Source organism: Arvicola amphibius, chromosome 3 (assembly GCF_903992535.2).
Source record: "Arvicola amphibius chromosome 3, mArvAmp1.2, whole genome shotgun sequence".
Taxonomy (NCBI): Eukaryota; Metazoa; Chordata; class Mammalia; order Rodentia; family Cricetidae; genus Arvicola; species Arvicola amphibius.
Genome location: NC_052049.1, coordinates 136,361,853 through 136,387,822, shown reverse-complemented (window position 1 = coordinate 136,387,822; position 25,970 = coordinate 136,361,853). Strand labels below are relative to the sequence as shown.

General features: G+C 47.0%; 2 protein-coding genes across 2 annotated transcripts; both read right to left on the bottom strand.

Annotated features, from left to right (window-relative positions):
* Positions 1 to 9,999: 9,999 nt before the first annotated feature.
* On the bottom strand, positions 10,000 to 10,819 carry LOC119809925 (60S ribosomal protein L7a-like). Its single transcript, XM_038323156.1, has one exon. It carries the CDS (start codon positions 10,811 to 10,813, stop codon positions 10,013 to 10,015), a length of 801 nt encoding a protein of 266 aa, XP_038179084.1. The 5' UTR covers positions 10,814 to 10,819; the 3' UTR covers positions 10,000 to 10,012.
* A 9,194-nt stretch (positions 10,820 to 20,013) lies between these two features.
* Positions 20,014 to 21,036, bottom strand: LOC119808776 (C2 calcium-dependent domain-containing protein 4A-like). The gene has a single exon (XM_038321203.1). It carries the CDS (start codon positions 21,034 to 21,036, stop codon positions 20,014 to 20,016), a length of 1,023 nt encoding a protein of 340 aa, XP_038177131.1.
* Between the last annotated feature and the right edge of the window lie 4,934 nt (positions 21,037 to 25,970).

Genomic DNA, 25,970 nt, shown 5'->3' with positions numbered 1-25,970 from the left:
AGGGAAGTTTCAGTCTACAATTATAACCCAGACTCAGCAGATACAAGATGTGACTGCCTCACCGAAAAAGGCACCAAGCCATGTGGCTAACACAGACAAGAATAATAGGCTAATGTAAGTTATAAGAATTAGTTAATAAGAAGAGCCTGAGATACTGGACCAATCAGTTTATAATTAATGTAGACCTCTGTGTGATTCATTGAACCAGTTCTCTCTCTCTCTCTCTCTCTCTCTCTCTCTCTCTCTCTCTCTCTCTCTCTCTCTCTGTGTGTGTGTGTGTGTGTGTGTGTGTGTGTGTGTGTGTCTTTCTCTGTACCAGCCTTTTTGTGAGTGTGTGTCACCAACCAGCTCCCAAATCATGACACAGAGACTTAGTTTTGAATGCTTGGCCTAGCTTAGCCTTGGCTTTTTTTTTTTACCTTTTCTTTCTTGCTGTCTCTATGTCTGGCTGGGTAGTGGCTGCCTGGCTTCTGGCCCCAGGCATTTCCCTTGTTCTCCCCCTCCTTCTCTTCTTGAGCCTGGATTTCTCCTCCTATTTGTTCTCTCTGCCTGCCAACCCCACCTGTCCTTTCTCTGCCTAACTATTGGCCATTCAGTTTTTTATTAGCTCAATCAGTTGCCCTAGGCAAGCCAAGTGAAACAAAAACAACACATCCTTCTATAATTAAGCAAATGCAGCATAAACAAAAGTAACACACCTTTACACAGTTAAGGTAATATTCTGCAGCATAAGCAAACATAACACATCATTGCCTAGTTAAAACATTTTTCTCTGTGTCTCTCTTTTTCTCTCTGACTCTCTGGCTCTCTCCCCTGCTTCATCTCTGCATCTTGTGAATCTAGGGTCTCTCCCAGAGTGAGGGCTTCTAGAGCCCAGAGTTGCTCTTGCTGACCTATATCACTTTTTTGAACCAAGAAGGGTCCTACAGGAGACTGATCCATAAGAGGCTTCAGGACTCAACTACCTCGAAACTAGCAGCCAGGAGCCAGTCCATTTTCATCCATTTATTGTTCTTTCCAAACTTGCCTTTTGAAACTCTACCCAGTGCCATGCACAGAGTTGAACATAAGAACAAATGAAGTACACAGACTTTTGATGCAATTTTCTTAGGCCAAAAATACAGTGTAGACTTGTACGAATAGCTATGGTAACACAGTGGCAAAGATTAGCCTCGCCCAAAAGTACAGAGGCTCCATAGAAGTTCTGGGTTACAAACCAGAGATATGATAGATGTGAGCAAGGGAAGAGGGTATGCCAGGAAGATATAGATGTACGGAGCTATGAAAAGGGGGTCTACACAATAGGAGATGAAAGAAGATAAAAAGCCATGTGACAGAATAATGTGAGGTTGGTAGGAGGTCAGCTTTGATGACGAGCCAAAGATCCAGTCAGCAAGGGCCCCATGGAGTTTGTACTGAGCAATCTACCCTCCAGCACTTGGGGCATTAGGAAGCACTTCCCGCTGCCCTCATTGGCCAACACAGTCAGGATCACAAAAGACTAGTGAGGAGCAGGCTCAAGTGCCCCTCCTCATTTTGTCTTAGCCAAAACCGAACATCAGTGGCCACACCTCTACATGGCCACTGTGACGTCCCAAGTGGTCTGTTCTGGTCGGGGTGTTTGTTCCCTCTGTAGATTTGAGCTCTGTAGCAATCACCAGGAGACTTTGGGGACTTTCCTCTGAGCTGAAAACACTTGAGTATTGCCTAGTGCCAGCGCTTGCCAGGACTCAAAGTCTGGAGTCATCCATAAACTATGTCCACCCACATAACTGCTATGAGCCCCCGCTCCCTTTAAGCTAACAAAAACCATGCTTGTCTCCCAGCCAAAAAGAAAAGGAGGAAAAGTCCCTATCGTCATTCAACTGTGCCAACTTCCTATTTTTTCCTAGCCTGCTACCGTTTCTTCTTCATTGTGTGCTTTTGGTTTCCTAGCAGCTGCCAATACCCCCTGCAACTTGAGTAGCAGAGCTGAGCAGGCGTTGCCCGGGTGTATGCCAGCCTCAAAGCATAGGCGTAGCAGGGCAGAAGAAGAGGGCATAGCAGGACTCCACTCCTGCCCAAGAGCCAGAGGCATTTACAAGGCTGGCCTGGAGAACAAGCCCATGGCCTTCTCTAAATGAACACTTCAAACCTTAGAAGGGGTCCTTGCAAGACCATGCTTCAGAGTTCACAAAGGAAGCTGCTTGGCGTGAACAGATTTGCTTCATGTGCGTGCTTATGGAGGTCAGAGGTTGACGTAAGGCGTCTTCCTCGGTTGCTCTCCATTTTACATTTTGAGGCAGTCTTCCACTAAACCCGGAGCTCACCAGTTTGGCTGAGCTAGCTGGCCAGTGAGTCCTAGGGATCCACTTAGCTCTACCTCCCCAGCCCTAGGATTAGAGGCGATACCGCCATGCCTGGTTCTTTACACAAATGCCAGACGTCTGAACTCAGGACCTTGCTTGCACAGCAAGTATCATATTGACTGAGCCATATCCCTAGTTTTGCACTGTGTTAAGTGCTGGAGATGCATCTGGGGCCTTATCTATGCAAAGCACACATTCTACCTCTGAGCTCTACTCCAGCCCCCCACTCCTTTTTATGAATGAGTTCGACAGCCTTTATTACACGGAATGGCATGTTTGTGTGTCTACTCCTCCCGCCAGCTGTGAAGTATGCCGGGCCCTCTCTGAAGAGCTCCTACCACACCATCGATTCTATACACATCTTCTGTTTGCATTTAATAGTGAGTAGGAAAGACATGAAGATAAAGTGCTATTTCGGGCACCTGGGGCAGAGGGTTCTGCTGATCTCAATCATTTTACAGCTCCCTGGGTCAGCCCCAGTAGGACCAGGGTACATGAAAGAGGTTAGACAGAGGCACAGCGAGGCCTGCCAGAGCCACAGGGGGCTCAGGCGCTAAGACACAGTGTGAAGGTCATCTTGAGAGAGAAGGTCCAACCAATGTCTTGGCGTGAAGAGGGAGGGGTGTAGTCAGACTTTTCTTTGGGCCCTCATCTCACAAATAGCAACACGGAGACTTATTAATTATGAAAGCTTGGCCATTAGTTTAGGCTTGTCCCACTGGCTCTTATAACTTAAATTAACCTGCTTCTATTAATCTATGTTTTACCATGTGGCTTTTTACCTGTCTTTCATTCTGTATGTCCAACTGCCTCTGAGTCTCAATGGTATCTCCTGTGCACCTCAATTATCCCTCCTCCTCTTCCTCTCTCTGCCTGGAAGGCCCGCCTATATCTCCTGCCTCACTGTTGGCCATTCAGCTTTTTATTACACCAATCACAGCAATACACCTTGCCAAAGGGTACAAATATTCCACAACCGAGGGGAGACTCAAACTAGCACAAAGTTAGGGCTGACGGTCAGTGCTAAGCAGATGGTACTGTGATCCTCCTGGCCTGGAAGGCAATGTGCTGCTGTGTGGCCAACTCCATTCATTAGATTTCAGTGAGTCAGAGGACAGACTCTCCTCTTGGCTCCTTTTACTGTACATTATTCCAGACACACTCTGATCCTTCTTGATACAGCTTTAAAAACAGTGTTTATTCAACGGAAACCATTAGGTTGTTAGTCTGAACAAGGATGGAGACGAAGGACATGAGATTCTTAATTCTCTCTCTCTCTCTCTCTCTCTCTCTCTCACACACACACACACACATACACACACACACACACACACACACACACACACACGCGCATACGCACACGCACACACTTTTCTGCAGCCCAAGCTGGTATTGAACTCATTATGTAGACAAAGATGACCTTGAACTCTGGACCTTCCTACCTCTAACTTGGGGCCTGAAACCCAAGTCTTCATGTATGCAAGCACTCCACCAGCTGAGCTACATGCGAGGTCTGCCTTGTAAGCCCTTAAATTATCATTTGTGTGAGAACTTTTTCTTCCACTTTATTACAATAGTGGCAGCAAGAGGTGAGTGAACCACAAAGCTACTTTTTTGAAAGTGTGTAAAAGTGTGTGTTTGTGTAAGTATTGTGTTTGTGTGTATTTGTATGTATTTGTGTGCATAAGTGTGTGTTTGTGTAAGTGTGTATAAGTGTGTGTAAGTGTATTGGGTGTTCATGTGTGCATGTGTTTGTGTGTGTGAGTGTGTAGGGTATGTAGGCCAGAAGTCAACATCAGATATCTTCAGTTGTTTCTCCACCTTATTCTTTGAGACAGAGTTTCTCTTGGAACTGGGAGCTCACTGATTGGGCTAGACTGGCTGCCCAGTCAGTCCCAGAGATCCTCCTTCTTCACTTTCCAATTCCTGGGACAACAGAAACATGTCCACAACCGACTTCTTAAAATAGCTGCTGGGAACTGAACCCAGGCTCCAATGCATGCACAGCAAGCCTTTCAGTGACCAGATCATTCCCCTAGCTAGCTCTGGCTAGAGAGTCTAGCCTGATCCATGGCCTACAGGTCCCAGGGAGAGATCCTCTCTCAGAAAACATGGTACCAAGGGCTGAAGAGATGGTTCAGTGGTTATCTCTCCCAGAAAGGGTTCAGTTCTCAGCACCCACACGATGGCTTGCAATTCTCCTGAACTCGGGTTCCAGGAGACCCAACACCTTTTTCTGTCATCTGCAGGCTCTGTACTCACACAGTGTGCATGTACACATGCAGACAACACACACATACATATAAAATAAGAACAAATAAATCTTTTAATGTTAGAAAGTGATAGAAGATAACCAACATTGACCTATGACCTCTAAACTCATGCCCCCACACACATTGTACCTGTAGGCACATGACAACACCCTCATCCCTACACACACACACACACACACATAGACACACACACACACACACACACACACACGCGCGCGCGCACACAAAGATAATGTTTTCAAAATGGTTAAAAAGAGGTGGAATTGTGATAGGGTTATCAATGTTCTTGGTTAAAAAAATCAATAGCAACCTGTAGCAACAGAGCCCTCTTTCTCGGAAGAAGGAGAAACGTGGCTTTACATACCTTTTTATCAGGCGTTGGCCAGCCTTTTTCCTGTTAGAACCTGTGCCTCCCCAGATCCACACCAGCATTAGTGTTTATTCTCAGCACCAACAAGTGGAAATGTAAATACCTTATCAAGAACCGGGCTCTGCTCAGTCCCTCAGCCATTTCACCATGACTTCCCTTAGCTTTTTAGACTTGCCCAGAGAGGTCTCTAGTATTATCTGCCACAAAAGAGAAAACCTAAACAGCACACGAAATACATTTAAAACATCAATATTCTATCCCAGGTGGTGGCAACAGGATCTGAGGTCAGCCTGAAACACACGTGACTCTATCTTAAATAATGAAAAATAAGTAAATAATGTTTTATACATAATATTCATGCATAGCAGACTCTCCTATCATTAGGGAAATCAATAATTAAAACTCTTCTTTTAAATGATTGTTCTGGTCCTTGAGTCTCTCTAAAAATGCCTTTATTTAGCACAGATGTGCACATCTATAATCTCAGCACTGAGGAGATGGAGGCAGGAGAATCTGGAGTTCAAGGACAGCGTGGGCAACATAGTAAGAAGAAATAAAAAGAAAATAGCTTTAATAACACTATTTTATCCATTTCTTATAGGGTCATCCAGGTGTGGTTACTAGTCTATTTTATAAATAAGCAGACTTGGGCTCTGAGAGTTCAATGGCCCCTTAGTGAAGATCCAAGCCCCTTTAGTCCTGGCTAGACCCCTTTCCATATTGCCACACCATGCTGTCCCTGGAATATCATGGAGACTCCAGAGAAGAAGAACTGAGCAGGTTCAAAACTACTTTGATTCCTGCGCTGGAGTGTGGATTTTCTCCACCTGTTTCAAGTGGTCTGTGATCTTCCTGAGCTTGGGTGTCTCTCTGGATCTCACACCTTGGAACGGAGCCAACACCACTCCCTTCTGAGTGTGGTGGTTTGAATGAGAACGGCCCCCATAGGCTCATACGTTTGAGTACTTGGCCCCCAGTTGGAGGAACTGTTGGGAAAGATTAGGAGGCTTGGCGTTGTTGGAGAAAGTTTGTCTCTGGGCTGAGGAAGCCTTTGAGATTTCAAGGCTCACATCATTCCCAATGTGCCTCTCTCTTTGCCTCTTGTTTGTGGATCAAGATGTGTTCCCTCGGCTGTCCCCGTCACCATGCCTTTACTCTGACATTGTGGACTCTAACCCTCTAAAACCACAAGCCAATGAAACGTTTTCTAAGTTGCCTTGGTCATGGTGTTTTGTCATAGCAATAGAAAAGTACTGAAGCCTTTACCCCAGTTCTGGCCAGTCATCAGGCTTTCCTTCAGACTCACACCCGTTTTCTGCTTCCTTCTGCACCTGTCTACCACACGGGTGCCCAGTGACTCCTCCCCATGTCCTCCAGCTGGCACGGCTCTAGCTGCGTTTCAGAGGAGAGACCAGCTCCACATTCTCCTCCCTTCCCACGAACAAAGGGAAGTACTCCAGTTCCCTGGGCTCTCTGAATCTTTGCATCCAGTCAAGATGACAGCATCCCCATAGAGTGACAAAGGAGACCTGAGGCCTTACCATAGACATTTACAGTGGAAGAGCTCAGGGGCTGATGAGATGGCCTGGAGGGAAGGGCTTGTGTCCTGGAGTGCAGGGTTTCTAGAAACAGCAAAGAGGAATCGTTGCTGAGGATGACTTGAAATGAAGCCACATGCATCGTAGCTATAAATGTCAGTGGTCTGAGCAGCAGGCAGAGCCTGGAGGATGACCCATCTTTCCATCCTTCCGTGAGGGTCCATGGCAGGGAAGAACAGAGACAACTTGTTTTCCTTCCACCCCCTTGACTTGACAGCATAGCCCATCCTGGGCATTTCCCCTCCCTAATGGGGTCCAGACTCTACTTCTAGCTCTCTGATGATTCCCTCAACATTTGCCATGCAGGAAACCTGAAAAGTAACTTCTTGTGTAGCAAACTAACTCGAAAGAACTTTTTCTAATCATTTATTTATTTATTTATTTATTTGGAATTTGAGAGAACCAACCCATGCTATACTAAAGGATAAATTGTTATTCTTGCTGGAGAGTAATAAATTGCATGCTCTGCCCTTCAGTCTCATGGGGTGATAGACAGACAGACATGGGGGTGGGACTCTTACCGTAGTTACAATGCAATTAAAGTCAGCAGGTACTAACAAATCTCATAGGCTAAGCCTGCTTCCCAACCTAAGCTGTGGAGGTGTGGTGGTGCTCCAGCAGGCTCAGCCTGACTCCTAGTTCTAAAGTCACACCTTGACCAGAAGTGAAGAATTTCAGGCCTGCCATCTGTCATGGCATTTAGAATCAAGTCTACATAGCAACTAATTTAGCCTCAGGGATGATGACCAATCTTCTGTGCCCATGTGTCTGTCTGTTTGTCCGTGTGCTTGAGTGTGTGTCTATGGTCTCTCTCTCTCTCTCTCTCTCTCTCTCTCTCTCTCTCTCTCTCTGTGTGTGTGTGTGTGTCTGTCTGTGTGTGTCTGTGTCTGTGTGTGTGTGCTGCACAGACATGGAAACATGAGAAGTCAACACTGAGTAATTTTACTGGTCATTCTTTGTCCTTCTTTGTTTTGTTTTGAGGCAGCATCTCTCATTGAATCTGGTGTTAAGCAGCTCAGTGAGGTTGGCTGGCCAGTAAGCTGTAGGGAGGCTCCTGTCTCTGCCTGACCAGCATTGGGATTATATTCATATACCACACCATGCCTAGCTTTTTACATGGGTTCTGAGGACCAAACTCAGGTTCTCATATGTGTGTGATAATCAGTTTACCAGCTGAGCCGTCTCCCCATCCTTGGCGATTCAGTTTGTACCAGTGGTCCCTAGATTCTCTCAAGAGCACCCAGGTTATTTCTTAAGTCTCATTTCTTAAATTTTGTTTATCCACTCTAAGACATAGAATTTCTCCCTATTATCTAACCGACTTATTTAAGTTAAAATTATTTAAGTTAAAACACTAACTTATTTTCCTAAATTTCCATTCCCCTCAACCCAGATTCCCAGTTGGTATGATCTACAAACAGCTGAACCATGTCTTATAGTGTCTTGGAGGACCAAGGAAAACCAGTAGCCATTGAGACCCAAAGTGAGCATCACAGATATGCTTAAACTTGAACGTGAAAGTCTTTTTCTTTCAGAGTCCTAATACCGCATCAGAAACTAAGTCAGACCCTGGCCTGTGCAACCTGGCCCTGCACATCCCGTGTCAGCCCCTGCTTCTCAAAACTCTGACAACTTTGATCCAAGTTCAAGCCAGCTGTCATTCCAACAAGCAGCTGCATTTCTGATAATCTGCATCGAACTGACTGAGAGTTGGCACTGGCCAGACCAAATCAAGTCACAAGGGGTTTTCAGAGCAGATGTTTTAACTTCATTTTATACCTTTATCATTTTCAACATCTTGTGGTCTTCGGTACTTGATTTTAAATATCACAAAAGCCATTTGTCTAGGAGGATTCCTGAACAAAGTGTGCATTTGTGTTTTGGGTAACTCAGTAATCTCATATTTAAACAAAGAGAACTCAGAATTTTTTCACTTTTGCTTTTGAAACAGGGTCGCATGGAGCCCTGGGCTGGCCTTGAACTCCTGCTGTTCGTTCTTTTCACCTACAAGTGCTGTGATGAGAGGTGTGCACCACCACTCCTGCTTGTGTAATGCTCGGCTTGAACCCAGAGCCTTGTGCATGTTAGGCAAGCACTCTACCAACTGAACCACATTCCTAGCCTGAGAGATAAGGATTTAAACTCTGTTCAGTATTTTCCACACCTCTTTCCAGGAGCCACGTCTGGACCAACCACCATGGTCAAGGCTAGGCTTTTCTGAGCAGTAACCCAGTGATCTTCATCCCTACCCACATGAACTTGTCTCACTGTTGATGCTCATGCCCTGTAGCAGCCTCTGAGGATGCTCTTTTGTGGTTCTTCATTGTTCCAATGATAGACTCAGATGGATAGACTAACTCATGCTCAAGAACTTGCGAGGCCCCTCTCAGGCTAGCATAAAGGGACTTTACATTGCTTCCTTGTGTCTGCCGGTGTACCGGGCATGCAATACTCTGAAGTCCACAGGCTGGTACCGTTCTTTAACTATTGTTTTCCTCCCATGTGATCCCAAGAAGAACTTTCATTTATTTGTATTAGGTGTGATTGTCAATGTAACCAGAAATCCAGAGGGAATTATGTCTGTCCACAATTGCCAAGAACTGGAATCAACCTTAATGTCTGCTTATCAACCCATGAATGGATAAAGAAAATATGCTATAATCTCATGTAATACTACTCAGCTATAAAAATGGAGGAAGTCTGGTATTTGTGACAATTTGGGTGGAACTATGGTGATCACTACTTTAAGTCATTGGTTCCCAGCCTTGCTAATGCTGTGACCCTTTAATACAGTCCCAGGTACTCAGATGTGGGCATCTCTGAATCTGGGTAGACCTGCCTGGAGATAGATAGAGGTAGTGGTGTCTCAGTTCCTAAGCCCACTGGAAATATGTGTTTTCCAATGGTCTCACGCAAACCCTTTTGGGGGTCACGACCCACTGTTTGAGAATTGTTGCTTTAAGGAAAACAAGCCAAATGCAGCATGACCATTAATGTAATGTCTCACTCATTTGTGGAATCTAGAAAAATGACCCAATAGAATTTGAGGATAGAATGGTGACTAGCAGATACTGGAGAAATGAAGGACACGAAAGGTTAATCATTGGATACTAAGTTATAGTTAGAGAGGAATAAGACTGGGGATATTATGTATACTTGGGTGGCTACACACAGCTATTAGATACTGGGAGTATTTATTAAAACGCATGCATATCCTAGCACAAATATGAAAGTCCAGGATAGTTTGAAGGTGTCAGTTCCCTTCTTCGACCATGTGAGTTCTGGGGTTCAAACTCAGATCATCAAATCTGGCAAAATTGCCTTTGCCCACTGAGTCATCTCATTAGTTCTGGGTACAGAGTGTTTTTATTTTTTTTTTAAGTTTTGTAATTATGTTTATGTACAGAAAACTCAGCAGTACATTTAACCCAGTTTAGTGGCGAGTTCTTTGGCCTTTGCCTTTTCCAGCTTGGCAATTCGAGCCACAGATTTAGGACCCAGGACGTTGCCTCCCCAGTGGCGGCGGATCTCATCATATCTGTCGTTGTAGTTGGTCCTAATAGCTTCCACCAGCTTGGCCAGAGCACCCTTGTCTTCCGAGTTAACTTGTGTGAAGGCAACAGTGGTGCACGTCTTCCTATGGACCAACCGCCCCAGCCTGGCCTTTCCCTTGATGATGCAGTAGGGGACCCCCATCTTCCGACACAGGGCGGGCAGGAAGACCACCAGCTCAATGGGGTCTACATCGTGGGCAATCACCACCAGCTGAGCCTTCTTGTTCTCTACCAAAGTGGTGACTGTATTGACGCCCGCTCGAAGGACAGGTGGTCTCTTAGTTGGCACATCCCCTTTGCCAGCAGCTTTCTTCTCAGCACGGGCCAGCAGCCTTTGCTTCTTCTCCTGCTTGGTCTCTGGCCTGTACTTGTGGGCAAGTTTAAGCAACTGGGTAGCTGTTTGCCGGTCCAGGGCCTGGGTGAACTGGTTAATGGCAGGAGGAACTTTGAGCCGCTTATAGAGGATGGCCCTCTGCCGCTGCAGCCTGATGTAGCGGGGCCATTTGACGAAGCGTGTGAGATCTCTCTTGGGCTGGATGTCCTGCCCAATGCCAAAGTTCTTAGGCCTCTTCTCAAACAAAGGATTCACCACCTTCTTCGCCTCCTGCTTCTTCATGACGGCGGGGGCCGGGGCCACCTTCTTCCCCTTGGCCTTCTTTCCCTTGGGCATCTTGCTGGGCTGGAGGAGAGAGAAAGAAAAAAACCAGAGTGTTTTTAAAAGGAAGAAAAAATATTCTAGGCATTTTCACCACAAGGAAATGGCAAATGTTTAAGGAGACAAATCTATTTGCTCTGATTTAAATACCATCCAGTGTATATATTTATTGAATATCACATGCACCTATGATGCATAAATATGCCCCCAGGGTGAGAATTCACTCCATATACTCAAGTCAAATAAGGGAAACACATCTATAATAACAGCACCAAGTACAGCTCTGGCTAATGCCCAAAGAGGAGATGTCGAGGACAAAAGATTTAACCAACTTATATCCATCTCAGGTGTATGCCTTCCACATACACTGTCAACCTTAAATCTCTCTCAGGTCCTGGCTCCAGGCTACACTTTGAGTAATTTAAACAGAGACTAGAGACTGTCAGTCTGGCCACACACAGAGATGGGAGGTTTATACAGCGTAGATACTGCAGCTTGCCAGAATTATTTTAAGCACACCAATGATGTTCTTTTTGGATAGCTGTTACCCAGGGTCATCTTGCCCACTTGCTTTTCTTAAGAAGAGGACCAGGAGGTTTTATAGCAGGTCAGAAATGAACAAGGATTGTCACCCTGCCCTGCCCCCCCATAAGCCCCTTAGAGCAGTAATTCTCAACCTGTGGGTCACGACCCTCAAAAGGATCACCCAAGAGCATATTTCTGATGGAACTGAGACACTGTTCTTCTAGCCATCTCCCAGAGGGTCCGCCCATGCGCAGATACGCCCATATACAAGTACCTGGAATTGTATTAAAGGATCGCAACATTAAGAAGGTTGAGAATCACGGCCTTAGAGGCATATTCTCTGATAGAAAAGGGGGCTTAACAGCTGGTTGTAAATTGGGGTTGCCTCCTTCGTGATGGGGATGAAATCTAATGTTTGGTCAATCCTGGTGAACAAACATTTACATCTTAGCATCCTAAACTGTGCTTGTCTCTAACAGGCCTGGGTAGCAAATTACTTATCATAGGGTTTCGTGGAGGCAGCGCTCCTTCAGCTAACTGCTACTTTGTATGACTGAATGTCTCCTAAGCGAATCTATCAGTAAATCATCTATAACATCAATTCTATTCCTTCAAGTTTCTCCTACATCATGTGGACTAGGGGCAGGTTTATGGTGTTATTTTTAGTGACTCTAAAAGCAAAGATATTCAGATCTGCATATGTAGCTTCTGTTTCCCTACCTCCTCAAAGGAGGCAAGTGGCTGAACGGAAAGGATCTAGTGACACAGGTCTTCGTGAGGAAGTGTTTTGTGGCTGAGCGCCAGGCACTATTCTGAGTGCCGGCAGTGCAGTGGCCAGCCAAGCAAGACAAGGAAATCAGCTCCAATGGGTGAAGACAGACCAACAAAGCGGGCTGCGTTTCACAATGAAAATTCAGGTAACTTTCATTACATTCAAACAACCCATGAAATATTAAAGTTCCCCTCCAAACAGGCCATCCCTGAAAGCCAATGTGTCTTAAGGCGATTCTCACGATATACGCGCTAACAAATTCTTAGGATCAGACTCGGGTTGCTATTCGGGGTTCCGTGAAGTATGGCAATGGCATCTTTGACACAAGTAAGGAAAGAGCAAACATAGATGGCATACGGTGTCCCATTTTGTTTGTGAGGATTATACCTGATTCTTAATGCCACTCTGAGTGGTCTATTGTTGTTACTAGCGCGGAGGTACAACTTAAGGAAACCGGTGAAGTCGCATGGGTTTCAGGTGAGCAGGGCTCAGTTGAGTCCAGAGAATCCGATGGTTCTCTGTCTGCCTGTAAATAGGAGATCACTAAAGAAAGCAAACACATAGTTTGGAACTACTGGGCGCTGCTTTAAACCCTTGAATCTTAGACCTTGCTTGTGTAAGTCAAGGAATTAGGGAGCATTATTGGCTTAGGGAACGGAAGGAAGTAGGGCAAGTCAGTGAAAGCTAAAGTTTGTGCAAACATTGGTGATTGACAGCTGAAGAGAAACGGCACAGCCTGTCAGGAAGGTGCATGAATAGAGTCATTTGTGTCTGTTCAGTTCTCTGTTTGCTTATGGAAACAGCGCTCTCTCTCTCTCTCTCTCTCTCTCTCTCTCTCTCTCTGTGTGTGTGTGTGTGTGTGTGTGTGTGTGATGCATTTGGAAACTAGCCCAGTTAAAACATTACGCCTCCTGAATCTTTTCTGTGACTTTCAAAGCAAAACATAAGCAAGGGACCGTCACACCACTCTGTCTGTCCTGCCCATGTGCTCAGCTGATCTAGATTCCTGGATTCGCCCTCCCCTTCCCCCATCCCATGATAATCAAGTCCACCACCTGTGTCATCCTTCCTCACAGTGCTCTTAAAATGTGCCACAGGAAAGCATCCCTTAAGCAGAGCCAATCTCTGGGGAAAGGGTCCAAGGGACCCACCAGGAACATTGCAGAGGAGAAAGGCAGGAGGATGGGTGGGAGTAGGGTGGGGTGAGGAGCCCTGAGTATCAGTTCCAGTTACTGCCATTGCTACATCAGCCCCTGTAGTCATTGTTCCGATTCTCTGGTCCTGGGGACACTGCTTTTTCATCCTAGGACTTTATGTTTTATGAAGGCTACAAGGAGTTATGTCCCATAAGCCTTCCACTGTGTGTGTGTGTGTGTGTGTGCGCGCGCACACACAGACAAGTTCATGCTCATGTGTGGGCATGTGCACTCATGCCTCTGTATGTGCCAGAGGTCAATGTCAGGTGTCTTCTTCTGTTGCTATCTGCCTTATTTTTTTGAGACAGGCTCATCAGTTCAACTAGGTTGCCTGGGCAGTGAGCTCCAGAGATCCTCCTCTCTCCACCTCCCTAGTGTTGGGATTACAGGAGTGGGTCAGCATGCCTGTATTTTTATGTGGGTGCTGGGAATCTGAACTCAGATCCCATGCTTGTATTGAGTATCCTCCTGGTCTCCCATTACGCTCCTGGTCATCTGTCCATAAACTTTCTCTCCCTTTCAGAAGCAGAAGAAGCAGACAGTGGTCACCACCCAGGGACAAGCACAGCCCCACATGGGGCAGGAGACCCTCAGGAAGCCCTCTTGTCCTATTGTGTCCCCATTGCTTCTTGCACCCATTTCTTTCCCTTCATTTCCTTCCATTGGAAATGAAATAACACTGTGACCATGGCCTTGGCATGCTGGATGGAAACACAAAGATTAGAACTGATTACACTGTTTGGGCTTTCCTGTCACCGTTTACACAGAAACCAGCCACAGCTCGTGTTCTAGTCAGAGCTCTTAAAGTCACCCTCACTCCTGTCATTTGTGTCTGTCCCTTTCTAAGCAAGCATGAGTTAACAAACAAACAATGCCAGACACTAACTATTTCCCATTTGGAATCCAGGGAGTAAGATTTGATTTCTTGTAGGTTATAGCGCTCATATCTCAGAGTAAGCTGTCATCCACTTGACCGGTCAGAACTGTACTACTTCAGGCTACCCGAGGAAACCGTGAGATAAGCACAGTTCTTTATTTATTATCCTCTCTGGTCTACCACCCCACTCTTCCTCCACAACCCACCTCCGCCTGTTCCTGCTGCAGCCAATTCCACAACCTTCACATCTGGAGGGTTAAACTGGGTCAGAGCACATCGCAGGTTAGGAAGACCAGGGAGTCTGGGGATTGCTCAATTCCAGCTCTTTTTAAATGCTAGATTAGATATAGATAACGACGATGGTAGAAACAGATGTCGAAAGGGTTTCCATTCGGAAAGTCAGGGAGACAGGCACACAGGAAGTCTTTGTTCTGTTCAGCAAATGTCCTAAAATCCTGGCCCATCTAAAAATAGAATTAAGATAAGATGGAGAGTGGAAAAGACACCAGGTGTACTCTGGTCACGGCATGCACATGCATGACATCACGTCCATACACATCAATATGTGCACAGATATCACACACACACACACACACACACACAAATAAGACAAAATGGCAATAGTGAAGAACACAACTGGTGCTGACTGGGTAAAGGGAAGGTGTGGGGTCTCTAGTCCAGGTAGCCAAGAGAGAAAGATGGAGGCTCGGGGTTTTGCATGGACAGTTCTGATAAACACAGGCACCATCTCCTGACAGATAGAAATAGAAATCATTGCTTCTTTTTGAGATGGGAAACTGCTACGAATTTGTAAAAATAAATCCTACTCCATCTTTGCAAAATAAAATGTGGTTTCCTCCGCTGGCATCTGGTCCGTGGAGATGTGGTCTCAGAGCGAGGCCGTGTGTAGGTGACGCCAACTCTTCGCGCTGATGGTTGCGTTTGGGAAGCACACATCAGCTGAGCTGTTCTTTTGCTTGGAACATGGCAGGTCTGCCACCAGTCGAGTGGAAAGATGCAATTCTTTGTGATTATGTCATTTAGTGCAGTCACCCAGACACATCCCCAGTGGGCTGCCCTTTGTACAGACTTGAGGCTAGAATCACAGATGTTCATGAAGCTGTTCTATAAAATTACAGCTCGTTTGCAGGAAATGCCGTGTGTGCTCTGTTGTTAGTTTCTATCCTCCTGGCTGTGAGAAAATGACTGGCAGCAGCCTTTGAAGGAAGGGAAGGGGGCTCACAGGCTCCCGAGACAGCCCACTGTGGTGGAGAAGACACGGCAGCAGCGTGGAAGCCCGCAGGTCACACTGCATCCGTGGTCAGGAATCAGAGAGAGAGAGGTGGATATTAATGTTCCGTTTGCTTTCCCTTTTTATTCACTTTGGGAGCCTAGTCCATGAAATAATGTTTTCTTACAGTTAGGGTCGGGTTTTTTTTTTTTTTAACCTCAATGTAATAATCTAGATATTTCCTCTCAGACATGCCCAGAGTGTTGTCTCCCAGGTGATTCTAGATTTTGTCAAATTGGCAATCAGTATTAACCATCTAAGTCCACCCCTTGCCAGGCAGCGGTGATGCACACCTTTAATCCCAGCATTCAGGAGGCAGAACAAACAAATCTGAGTCTGAAGCTAGCCTGTTCTACAGAGCGAGTCCTAGGACAGCCAGGGCTACACAGAGAAGTCCTATTTCAAAAAACAAGCAAAACAAAACAAAAACCAGAAAACAAAATAAATAAGTCCACCCATTATCAACTTGACATCTAAACATTGCTTTCAAGTCTTAATTTTCCATACCTTGCCTTGGCTCATGGTCATCTCATACTTCAAATTCGTTCAGTCCAACTTTAAGAGTCTCCTTCATCTTTAACCATGGCAACACTATAAAAAAGTACACGTATGCCTGGTGGTGGTGGCACATACATTTAATCCCAGCACTCGGGAGGCAGAGGCAGGCAGATCTCTGGGAGTTCGAGGCCAGCCTGGTCTACAAGAGCTAGTTCCAGGACAGGCACCAAAGCTACAGAGAAACTTTATCTCAAAAAAAAGTGCAAGTGTAATCACTTCTGAGACTCAGATAATCTCTTAACTGTGAGCCCCTACAACATCAAAAATCAAATTATAGGGATCAGAGAGATGGCCCAGTGGTAAAAGTGCCTACTGCCAAGCCTGATGACTGAGTTTGATTCCTAGAACCAACATCATGGAAGGAGAGAACAGACTCCTCTAAGTTATCCTCTGATCTCCACAGACATGCTGTGACTTCCCGTATACACATATATACCCACATACTTGAACACAAAATAAAAATGTTTAAATCTAATAAAGCATTTTTAATCACCAGTTTCCAAGATGCAATAGGACAGAACATATAGGTACTGTTTCCAAAGGTAGAAATATAGGCACAGAAAGGAAAGGTCAGACTCAGCATAGCAGAAACCCAGCGGGGCAAACATGGAGTCCCAAAGGTCCATGTCAGGTACCTGAGGCTGAGCCTCAGGAATCATTTGCGCTCGAAAAAGGCTTGGGTGGCCCCACCCCTCCAGCTCTTGTCCCCTGCAGCACACAAAGGCGCTCTCTTGGACTTGATCCATTCTCTGCATGTAGCTTCCCTCAGGGGACATCTCACCGTTAAGACATCGCCAGCATCCTGGGGTCTCATTGCAACTTAAACGTCACCGTCACATCTTTACACAGTGGCCTCGCGTGGCCCCACTGGGGGATGTCTGACCCTGACACACTTTGCTTGGCCTCAACAGTCATTTGGAGTTCTTGTCCAAGCTTCCACCCTCCATTCTCAACCACATGGGCATCCCTTTCTTTTCTGGTTTGAGATTCACACTGACGCCGGCTGCCAGTTTGCTGTCTTCTATGCCGTGGGCATCTCCCTTATTAAATTCTTGAATGTTGCCTGACTTAGAGTTACTCTTTCTGTTTATTCTGTCTTTCCACACTCTGTTTGGGCACTATTTATTGAATATCTACTATATGCTGTACTTGGCCTTAGGCATCTGAGACAGAGCAATGAATATGTAAAACAAGTTTCTGCATTTAATAAAGCAGATGTTGTCGTGAAAAAAAAAATGTGCAAACAACATCGACACCAGTGTAACCTCTGGTAGCAACAGTGCCACACAGAAGGGGGGGAGAAGAGGAACGCAGGTGTTAGCACATGAAGACAGTGGCACCAGCTAGGACTTTGTGAAGAGGTGACATCGTCATCAGAGTGAAGTAAAACACGACGCAGAGGAGTCAGGGACAACTCCACTTGACTTGAGTGACAGAAAGAATGATAGTGGGCTTGAGAGATGTCTCAGTAAGTAAAATGCTCACCCGCTGTGTAAGCCCGAGTCCCTGAGTTCAGATCACCAGGACCCTCATACAGCTGGATATGGTAGCGCAGGTCTGTAACCCTAATGCTTCTGTGTGGAGATGGGACACAGAGAAAGGTGGAACCCTAGAAGCTTGCAGGCCACCTGTCCCAGGGTGTGCAGGGGCAGACAAAGAGAACCTGTCTCGAATAAGGTGGGAGGTAACGACTGGCTCCTAAGACTCACATGGCAAGTGCACACATATGAACATATACACATGTGTGCACACATGCACACACACACACACACACACAGAGATTTAAAGAGAAGAAGAAAAGTAATTATCTCATTTATTAGGAGAGATGATGTTGGGAGAGAAACAAGAATTCTGGCTTGGAACTATGAATACAACCTGCTAAGGGATTATAATGTCCTAGTAAGAGGCCAGTTATGCTGAACTTAATCCCTCCTTAGATTCATTCCCTTTTCAACCTCAGGGAAATATTCCTGGCTACTTTGTCTCTAAAAGCATTTGCTGCTTTCCGGACCCAACGGCCTCTGTCACCCTCCTTATCTTGTTTTTATGATAGTTACTGTAATCTGCAGTAATAAAACTTGCTTTTTGGTTCCTCCTCCTCCTCTTCCTTCTTTGTCTTCCTTTTTATTTATTTATTTATTTATTTTGCTATCCACCTGCCTATCTTGTTCATAGCTGTACCCTCTGTGCTCAGTGTGACACCTATTGCAGAGGAAGGGGTTAAAAGACTTGGGTGAGACAACACGGGGTAGACCAGTCGTCTGGAGAAGTCTGGCCATAAGTTACTGCATTCAAGAGCTGACTGGGGTCCAAACATCTCTTTGCAAAGCCCCCAGAGACAGATATTTTACTGATGAAGCAAAGGACACTTGGACAAGCAGCAATGGGCAGGAAGAAAACCAAAGACTAGACCTCATCTGTTTCTATGTCTGTCTGACTTTCTACTATACTGTGGGTAAACCAAGGGCAAACCTTTGGGTATAATTAGTTTCCGGTGAGCTCCAGACTATTTGAAGAATCAACAGATGAAAATAAACCATATTAAGAAACTCCTGGTGGGCCAGGGAGATAGCTCAGTGATTAAGAGCACTTGCCACTCTGTCCAAGACCTAAGTTCCATTCTCTTCACGCAGGTCAGATAGCTCACAACCTCCTGGAAGGTGCAGCTCCAGGGCATCCAATGCTTCCGGTCTCGCTGGCACCTGCACTCAGGTGCACATGTCCACAGATACACATACCTACACATAATTTCAAAAAATAATAAAAATAAACCATATATATATATATATACATATATATATCCTATTGTAAAACTCAGCATCATGTAACTTAAACACACAGTTGGATGGGAAGAAGGCCACAAAAGCAATTTGTTTACAGTGGCCAGGAAGAAACAAAAGGAATGCCCATCCCCGCCATCCTTCCCAGGTTCCACTTCTTTCCTTTCCCTCTGCTCCAGCAACCTATGAAGAATTCTCTTACAAAAAGGGCGCTGTTTTTTCTCAGAGAGGATTCTCTCCTCACTAACATGTCCTTGTGATGGAGGAGGGCCTTTGTCCAGATCATATGTGCATGCAACCGAGGTTGTGAACACCACCATCTAACCATGTAAAACACTGGAATGGGTCCTGTTGGAATGGTTTTGAAAGAATAACCAATCGTGTGTGCACAGTTGCCTGGAGAGCCCAAGTTAGAAACTTTGGTGTTCTTCATTGCCATCCACCTAGCTCTCTGCGACAGGGTCTCCCACTGATCTGGAGATCACCAAGGAGTCTAGGCAAGTCAGCAAACCTCAGGGATCTATCTGCCTGACTCTGCCTCTCCCGCGCTGGATTATCAATCATGTACCAACAAGCCCAACTTTTTAAAAGATGGGTTCCAGGAACAGAAATCAGGACGTCATGTCTGCACGGCAAGCACTTTACCAATGAATGACCTCTCTCTGTCTCTCTCTGTCTCCTCTCTCTCTCTCTTTCTCTCTGTCTCCTCTCTCTCTCTCTCTCTCTCTCTCTCTCTCTCTCTCTTTCTCTCTCTCTCTCCTCCCTCTCTCTCTTCTCTGTCTCTCACTCTCTGCCATGTGAACCTCTCTGTTCACACAAAGCAAGGGGACAGGAAAAGCGAGCACGTGAGAATGCGTCCCTTCTTTGTCACGCTTCCACTTCAGGGAGAACCTGTTTTTGTTTTTATGGTCTGTAAGAGGATCAGGTGCTATGAATAGACTTAAGAAAGCCATTACTTTTTCTTTTGCTACCAAAAAGCGACGAGAAACGTGGAGGCCAATGAAGCAAACATCAACACTGTAAGGTTAGAAATAGAAAAATAAATAACTTTTATTTTGTACAAAAGGGAAAGTATACTTAAGACAAAATGCTGTGTGTGTGTCCCAGGGCCAGGGCACTGTCAGCGTTCAAGAGGCTCTGAATGTCCTAGGGCCAAGAGTATGTGCATCTCAAGGCCAAATAAATGTCAGTGTTCTTTCTCCCACGGAATCCGGGCTCAGAGCAGCAGTAGCGAGCCCAGCAGCAGCTCGCCCTGGCCCAGCGGTCGTCCACGCTCCAGCCCGCGGCCCTTGCTCTCAGCCTTGATGCGCACGGCCAGGCGGCGCAGCTGCTCCTCCGAGAGCCCATCGAAGCAGCAGTCCTGGTCCAGGGCGGCCTTGCGGCTGCGCCTGAGAACGCTAGCGCGCTGCTGGCCCGACGGCCTCAGCACCAGGCTGAGGCGGCAGCCCAGGGCGCGGGGTTCGAGCGCGGCGGCGGGGCCCTCGGCGCGCAGCAGGCGGAGGCGGAGACACGCGCTGCGCGGACAGTACTCGGCGGCCAGGCGCAGCGTGCAATCTCCGCGGCCCAGAGCCACGCTGGCTTCGGCTTGCAGGCGTTCACGATCCGGGCCGGTTGGGGTCGGGGGCGCGCAGGAGGCAGCGCGCTCGCGCTCGGCGCCACTAGGCGCGGGGCGCGCGCTCGCCCGACCCCGAGGGCCCCGCAGCGCGCGGCTCAGCAGCCCATCGGGGGCGCGCAGGAGGCGGCGCACGCGGGGCACAGGAGCGGGTGGTGGGGCAGTGTTCAGATCAGTCGGGGCGGGGCGCGCAGGGTCCGAGGCTCGGCGCGGTCCCGCGTAGGTGTGCGCGCGGTGGCGAAGTCCGGGCCGGGGAACGCCTGGGTGGCCGAGGAAGAGCGACTCCTTTCGGCGCGTGTGCGGGCTCTCGAGCAGCGCGCAGAAGCCGTAGGCGGTGCGCGCGCGAGGCAGGTGCGGCAGCGAGAGCGCGGCCTGTGAGCGCGGGTCCCAGTCGGTGTGACCCGTGTGGTCAAAGTCATTATCGTCGCAGTCGATGGGGGTGCGCAGCCACAGGTCGGGTTCGGCCGCGCAGCGCCAAGGTAGTGCGGCGGCCGGTAGCGGCGATTCGGGAACGCAAGGGACGGGCAGCCGCGGGGGGATGCAAAACTCTGGGATGCGGCCCGGGGTGAGCACGTTGGAGAAGGCGGGCTCAGGAGCCGAGGAGCGGAGTCGACCGAGGAGGCGCATCCTCCTAGTCTGGGGTTCAGCGCGGCGAACAGAAGCTTGCCTGCAACACAGAGAAAAAAGTTGAGTTTGGGCTCCTGGAGTCCAGTGGATCCCTCCCTAGATCCTCTGAAATCCTAGGTCCTAGTTCCTCTAATTCCTTACACATCTAGGGTTCCGGATCAGCACAAGCCTTTGGTGCATCTTCATGCCCATTCTGCCTTCCAGTTATCAAAACTAAATACATGAATATATAGAAATCAGACCTTTTCTTCTTCAGTCTCGCTGGGTCTGATTGCAAGAGCACAACGGATGACTTGCCTTTCACAGCTGGGGCTTGCTCCACCTTCAGCACTGCAGCTGGGACAGCGGCGCGCCTCTTTTATAGCATAGCCGGAGTCCCGCCCAGCTTTCCAAGAGCCCAATCCCAAGGGACAACGGACAGCCCGCCTTGCAGAGCATCTCGTCCTTCTAAGTCTCAGGCGGCTATGTGGGTGTCACAGGAGCTGGCTCTGGAACCTACCTTGGCTGTCCCTGAGCTTGAGCGCCACATACAGGCCTGGGAAATGCTGCAGGTGACTAGAGGCCACCCTGTCACCCTGCCAAAGAGAATTTGGCAGTTAAAAGTGTTTGTGGCCTCTCAGAGAAGGCGAGGAAGGATGAAGAAACGGACAGCTGAATTTGGCAACAGTAAATCTGCCCCCCCCCACTAGGCGCGTGATCTACACTCACGTTCCACTGGCTTCTATTTTTCCGTCCCCATTCATCACCATGTGCCGGTGGTGTACACCCGTTTCCAAGGACAAACTAAACTTGGCACGTCCGTTTAGGATGGGGTTACATGTAGACAGTTTTTGAAAAGCTGAAAATGCATTAGTCAGTCTACCCTTAACATATTTGGAAGACTTGTATTCAAGACTGGGCGGGCTGAAAGGTTGAATGAAGTAGTTCTGTACCTCATTTACTCAAAATCTGTGCAAGTCCTAAATCCCGGGTCCACACCTTATTTAGCCTTTGTCTCCCTCTGCTGGACTCTCTCTGATAGCACACGATCTGGGCTACCATATGCCTTGGACATTGGTGACCTGAGTGAATTAATGATATGCAAAATTTTCTGGATGACTATAAGCTAGGGCAAAAGATGGAAGTTCTGCTCAGATCCCTACAAATACTTAATTTTCCAAAGCTACCATGTTCTTTCTGCCCTAATATGGACCTACCCAGGAAACAAAATCTTCCACAAAACCAAAGGACACTCTTCGCAAGGCCTAACCTTTATTTGCAGAGGTGTGAAAGCTGAAATCTGAGGGACCTGAGGAAGCTCTGCAAAGGCTAAAGAGAGCGTGTTGATATGGAAGGCTGCAGCGTATCTGGCATATGGTATTTCCCAGTCTAAAATGCCCTTTCTCTGTTTGTTCTTTTGTTTTGTTTCTGGGGGAACAGTATAGGGGATGGTACCCTGGACTCACACACAGCAAACAAAGAATGCCATTGAACCACATCCCCAGGCCTATTTATTTATTTTGAGAGCGGGTTGGTCTTACTAAGTTGCCCGGGCTGACCTGGAATTCATTCTGTAGCCTAGGCAGGCTTTGAACTTGTAATCTGTCTCACCCTCTTGAAGGCTGGAAATACAGGCCTATGACACCAGCCCCTACTGACTAACTTTCTATAGGTATTATCCTATCAGGAACTGTCAGGGACTCCTGCAAGCCTCGGGGTCTGCGAGGGAATGATCTGTTCATCTGTGCAAGGTGAAGAACGAAGGCCGAATCAGCACCACTTCTGCAAACTTTTGCTGGGTCAAAACCTCCAGACTTTGACCTCAGGATTTAGTTTTCTTACACATTTCAACACAGAAAAACTTTGGGGAAAGGTCTCCACGTGACAATGATCACAATAAAGCTTTTGGTGTTGATACATAGGAACTCCCTAGCAAGATAGCAAAGCACCTGTGAGCTTTACAGTAAGAATGAGTTCTGTTGACTGTTGAACAGTGCTCAGGGCAAGGGCCTAGAGAGGAAGGATTTGGAATAAGCCTAAGGATAGATTCTGTTGGTGGAGGCTGCAGAGTACATGGGATGTCTTTCATAAGGAAGGGTCCTATTCACCGAGAGACAAAGCTTGGGATTAGAGCCTGGATTTTGGAGGACTCAGGAAACCTGGATCCTTAGACCAGGTTGCCAGACAACATTTGCTCCAGCCTCCTGGGAGGCCAGGCACTAGTCATTTCTTCCCTTTGAAGAAAACAGGACTGCATTAGTGTAGGAGGTTCTTCTGTTCATGTGTCGCTTTCATTGATTAATGAATAAAGAAACTGCTTTGGGCCTGATAGGGCAGAACTTAGGTAGGCAGATAAGACAGAACTGATTGCTGGAAAGAAGGGCAGAGTGGGAGACGCCATGGATCTTCTGCCTGAGGTGGACGCTGGTTAGAATCTTGCCGGTAAGCCACAGTCACGTGGCAATACGCAGATTAATAGAAATTGGTTAAATTAAGATGTAAGACTTAGCCATAAGAAACTAGAGCTAATGGGCCAAGTAGTGTTTTAATGAATACAGTTTCTGTGTGGTTATTTCAGGTGTAAGCCAGCCAGGCAGCTGGGACAAACAAAGGGGCCCCTCTTACAACACTGCATGTCGTGCAGCTTCTGGTTCCTCCAGGACTTTCCTTAAGCCATGACTCCTACAAGGAACCTTGGTCCAGCTCCTCCTCTGCAGTTCACCCTCACGCCCTCCAGTCTCAAGATTATGCAGCACTGTGGCATTTCACATGATGTTTTGGAAATCTTGCCTTGCTGCTTCTTCTTGTCAAATAGGCTGAGTTTCCTACTACAAAGTTCCTCGAGACATCTGTGGTGGTTTGAAAGAAAATGGCCCCCAAAGGGAGTGGCACTATTAGGTGGTGTGGCTTTGTTGGAGTAGATGTGGCCTTGTTGGAGGAAGTGTGCCACTGTTGGGGTAGGCTTTCATGCCTCCTATATGCTCAAGTCACACAGTGAAAAAGATCACTTCCTATTGCCTGTGAGTAAAGATGTAAGGACTCTCAGTCCCTGCTCCAGTACCAGGTCTGTCTGAATGCCTCCATTTTGTACTATGATGATAATGGACTAAACCTCTGAAAATGTAAGTTATTTCAATGGAGTGTTTCTCCTTTATAAGAGTTGCCATGGTCATGGTATCTCTTCACAGCAATAGAAACCTGAACTAAGAAGCTGGTACCAGAGACTAGGCTATTGTTGTGATAGACCTGACCATGCTTGTGTTTGGAGAGACTAATACTTTGGAAATTTGGGTTGGGAAAGCAGTGGAATGCTTTAAGTGCACCTAATGGGCCAAACCAGTATGAGCAAGGAAGGCGTGGTGCCAAGAATGACTTGAACTGTCAGGGCTGAGTCAAGAAGTTTCAGAGGAGAAGAATTTTAGTATGTTGCCTAGAGATGGTTCTTGGGCTATTTTAATGAAGAAAGTAGCTTGTCTGAAAAGTTTGCCTGAGGCTAAAGTGACAGTTTTGGGTTCATTTTCTTGGCATAGGAAATCTCAAAGCAGTCTAGTTGTGTGGTTACTAGTGTTAATTTTAATGAAGATGTATAATGGAAAGGAGCAAGAAAATGGAAATTTTGAGGGAAAAGTGGGCACCAGAAAGTGAAATGGAGCTAAATTTTGTGCTCGAGGAGATAAAGACATTAAGAAATGGAATAAAGGGAGTGGTGACCTCAGGGCAAGATCCCACCCACCTAGGTTCCAACTTGTGACAAGGAATTAAAGAAAAACTGGAAGCAGAGTGTGTGGCGCACACCTTTAATCCCAGCATTCAGAAGGCAGAGGCTGACGGATTTCCGAGTTTGAGGACCATCTGGTCTGCAGAGCAAGTTCTAAGACAGCCAAGCTTAGACAGTGAAGGTAACCATTGAAAATAGAAAGTTGGTGAAGATGTAATTGAACAAGGGGGTCATGTGCCAGCCCCAGTAAGCAGCTGAGCTTGGCAGCTTCAACCATGTGGTTTGGGAGTTTAAGACAGAAGAAATAGGCTGTGGGATTTGCCCCTAGGACTAAGGAAAGTCACTGAGACCAGGCATGTGTAAGGAGAGTCCCTGAACAGAGGCCAAGAGAGGCCATTGTGTGAAGCTGTGAAGTCGACAACTGGTTTGCCTTGGAACCCCGACGATGTTAGAGATGCCAAAGTCATGGGATATCCACCGAGGAGTGGAACCAGCTGAAGAGAAAGAAATGTGTTGCTGTCAATAAAACTGAAAGGACTTGGCAATCTGAAGAGCATTTTAATATCAAACAAGGAGACGCAGAATTTGGAGTTTGCCCAGCTGTCTTTTGGTCTTGCTTTGGTTCAGTACTTTCTCACTATGCTCTCTTCCCTACATTTTGGAATGGTAATGTATCTCCTGTGCCATTATATGTTGAAAGCTGTTAGGAATATTCTTAAGACGAGTCTCTCCATCGATGCAAATAATTCCAATCAGACCAAATTAGAATGAATCAATACCCATGTTTACTGCAGCACTCCCAGGTGGCCAGGAAAGCACGTTGGGAAAAGAGAGAGAGATGGGGCAGGGGAGGGGTGGGTGGGCACACAAAACCCAAAGACCATGTGTCCTTTTTCTCAGTGGCAGCCTAAATAGCCTGTGGGAGTGGTTCTGACCCTCCCTGAGGAGGGGGTCAGCACTTGGTGGGCTTTTCCAGAGGTAGAGTCTGGACCAAGGCAACTCCCAGGGGGAGGGGACTTGAGATGGAGCTTTCTGCTCCATTTGCATCCCATTGGCACCCCAAGGATGAATACCAGGGGCTGGAGTATCGCTTTCAATCAATCATGCCAGACTCCTTGGATATAGGGGTGTTAGAGGGCTGGGGTCTCACTTTTAATCAAATATCCCAGAGTCCCTGGATATAGGGGCATCCACTCAGGTCTGGCTACTTCCTGCAGGCATGGGGTGACATGGGAGG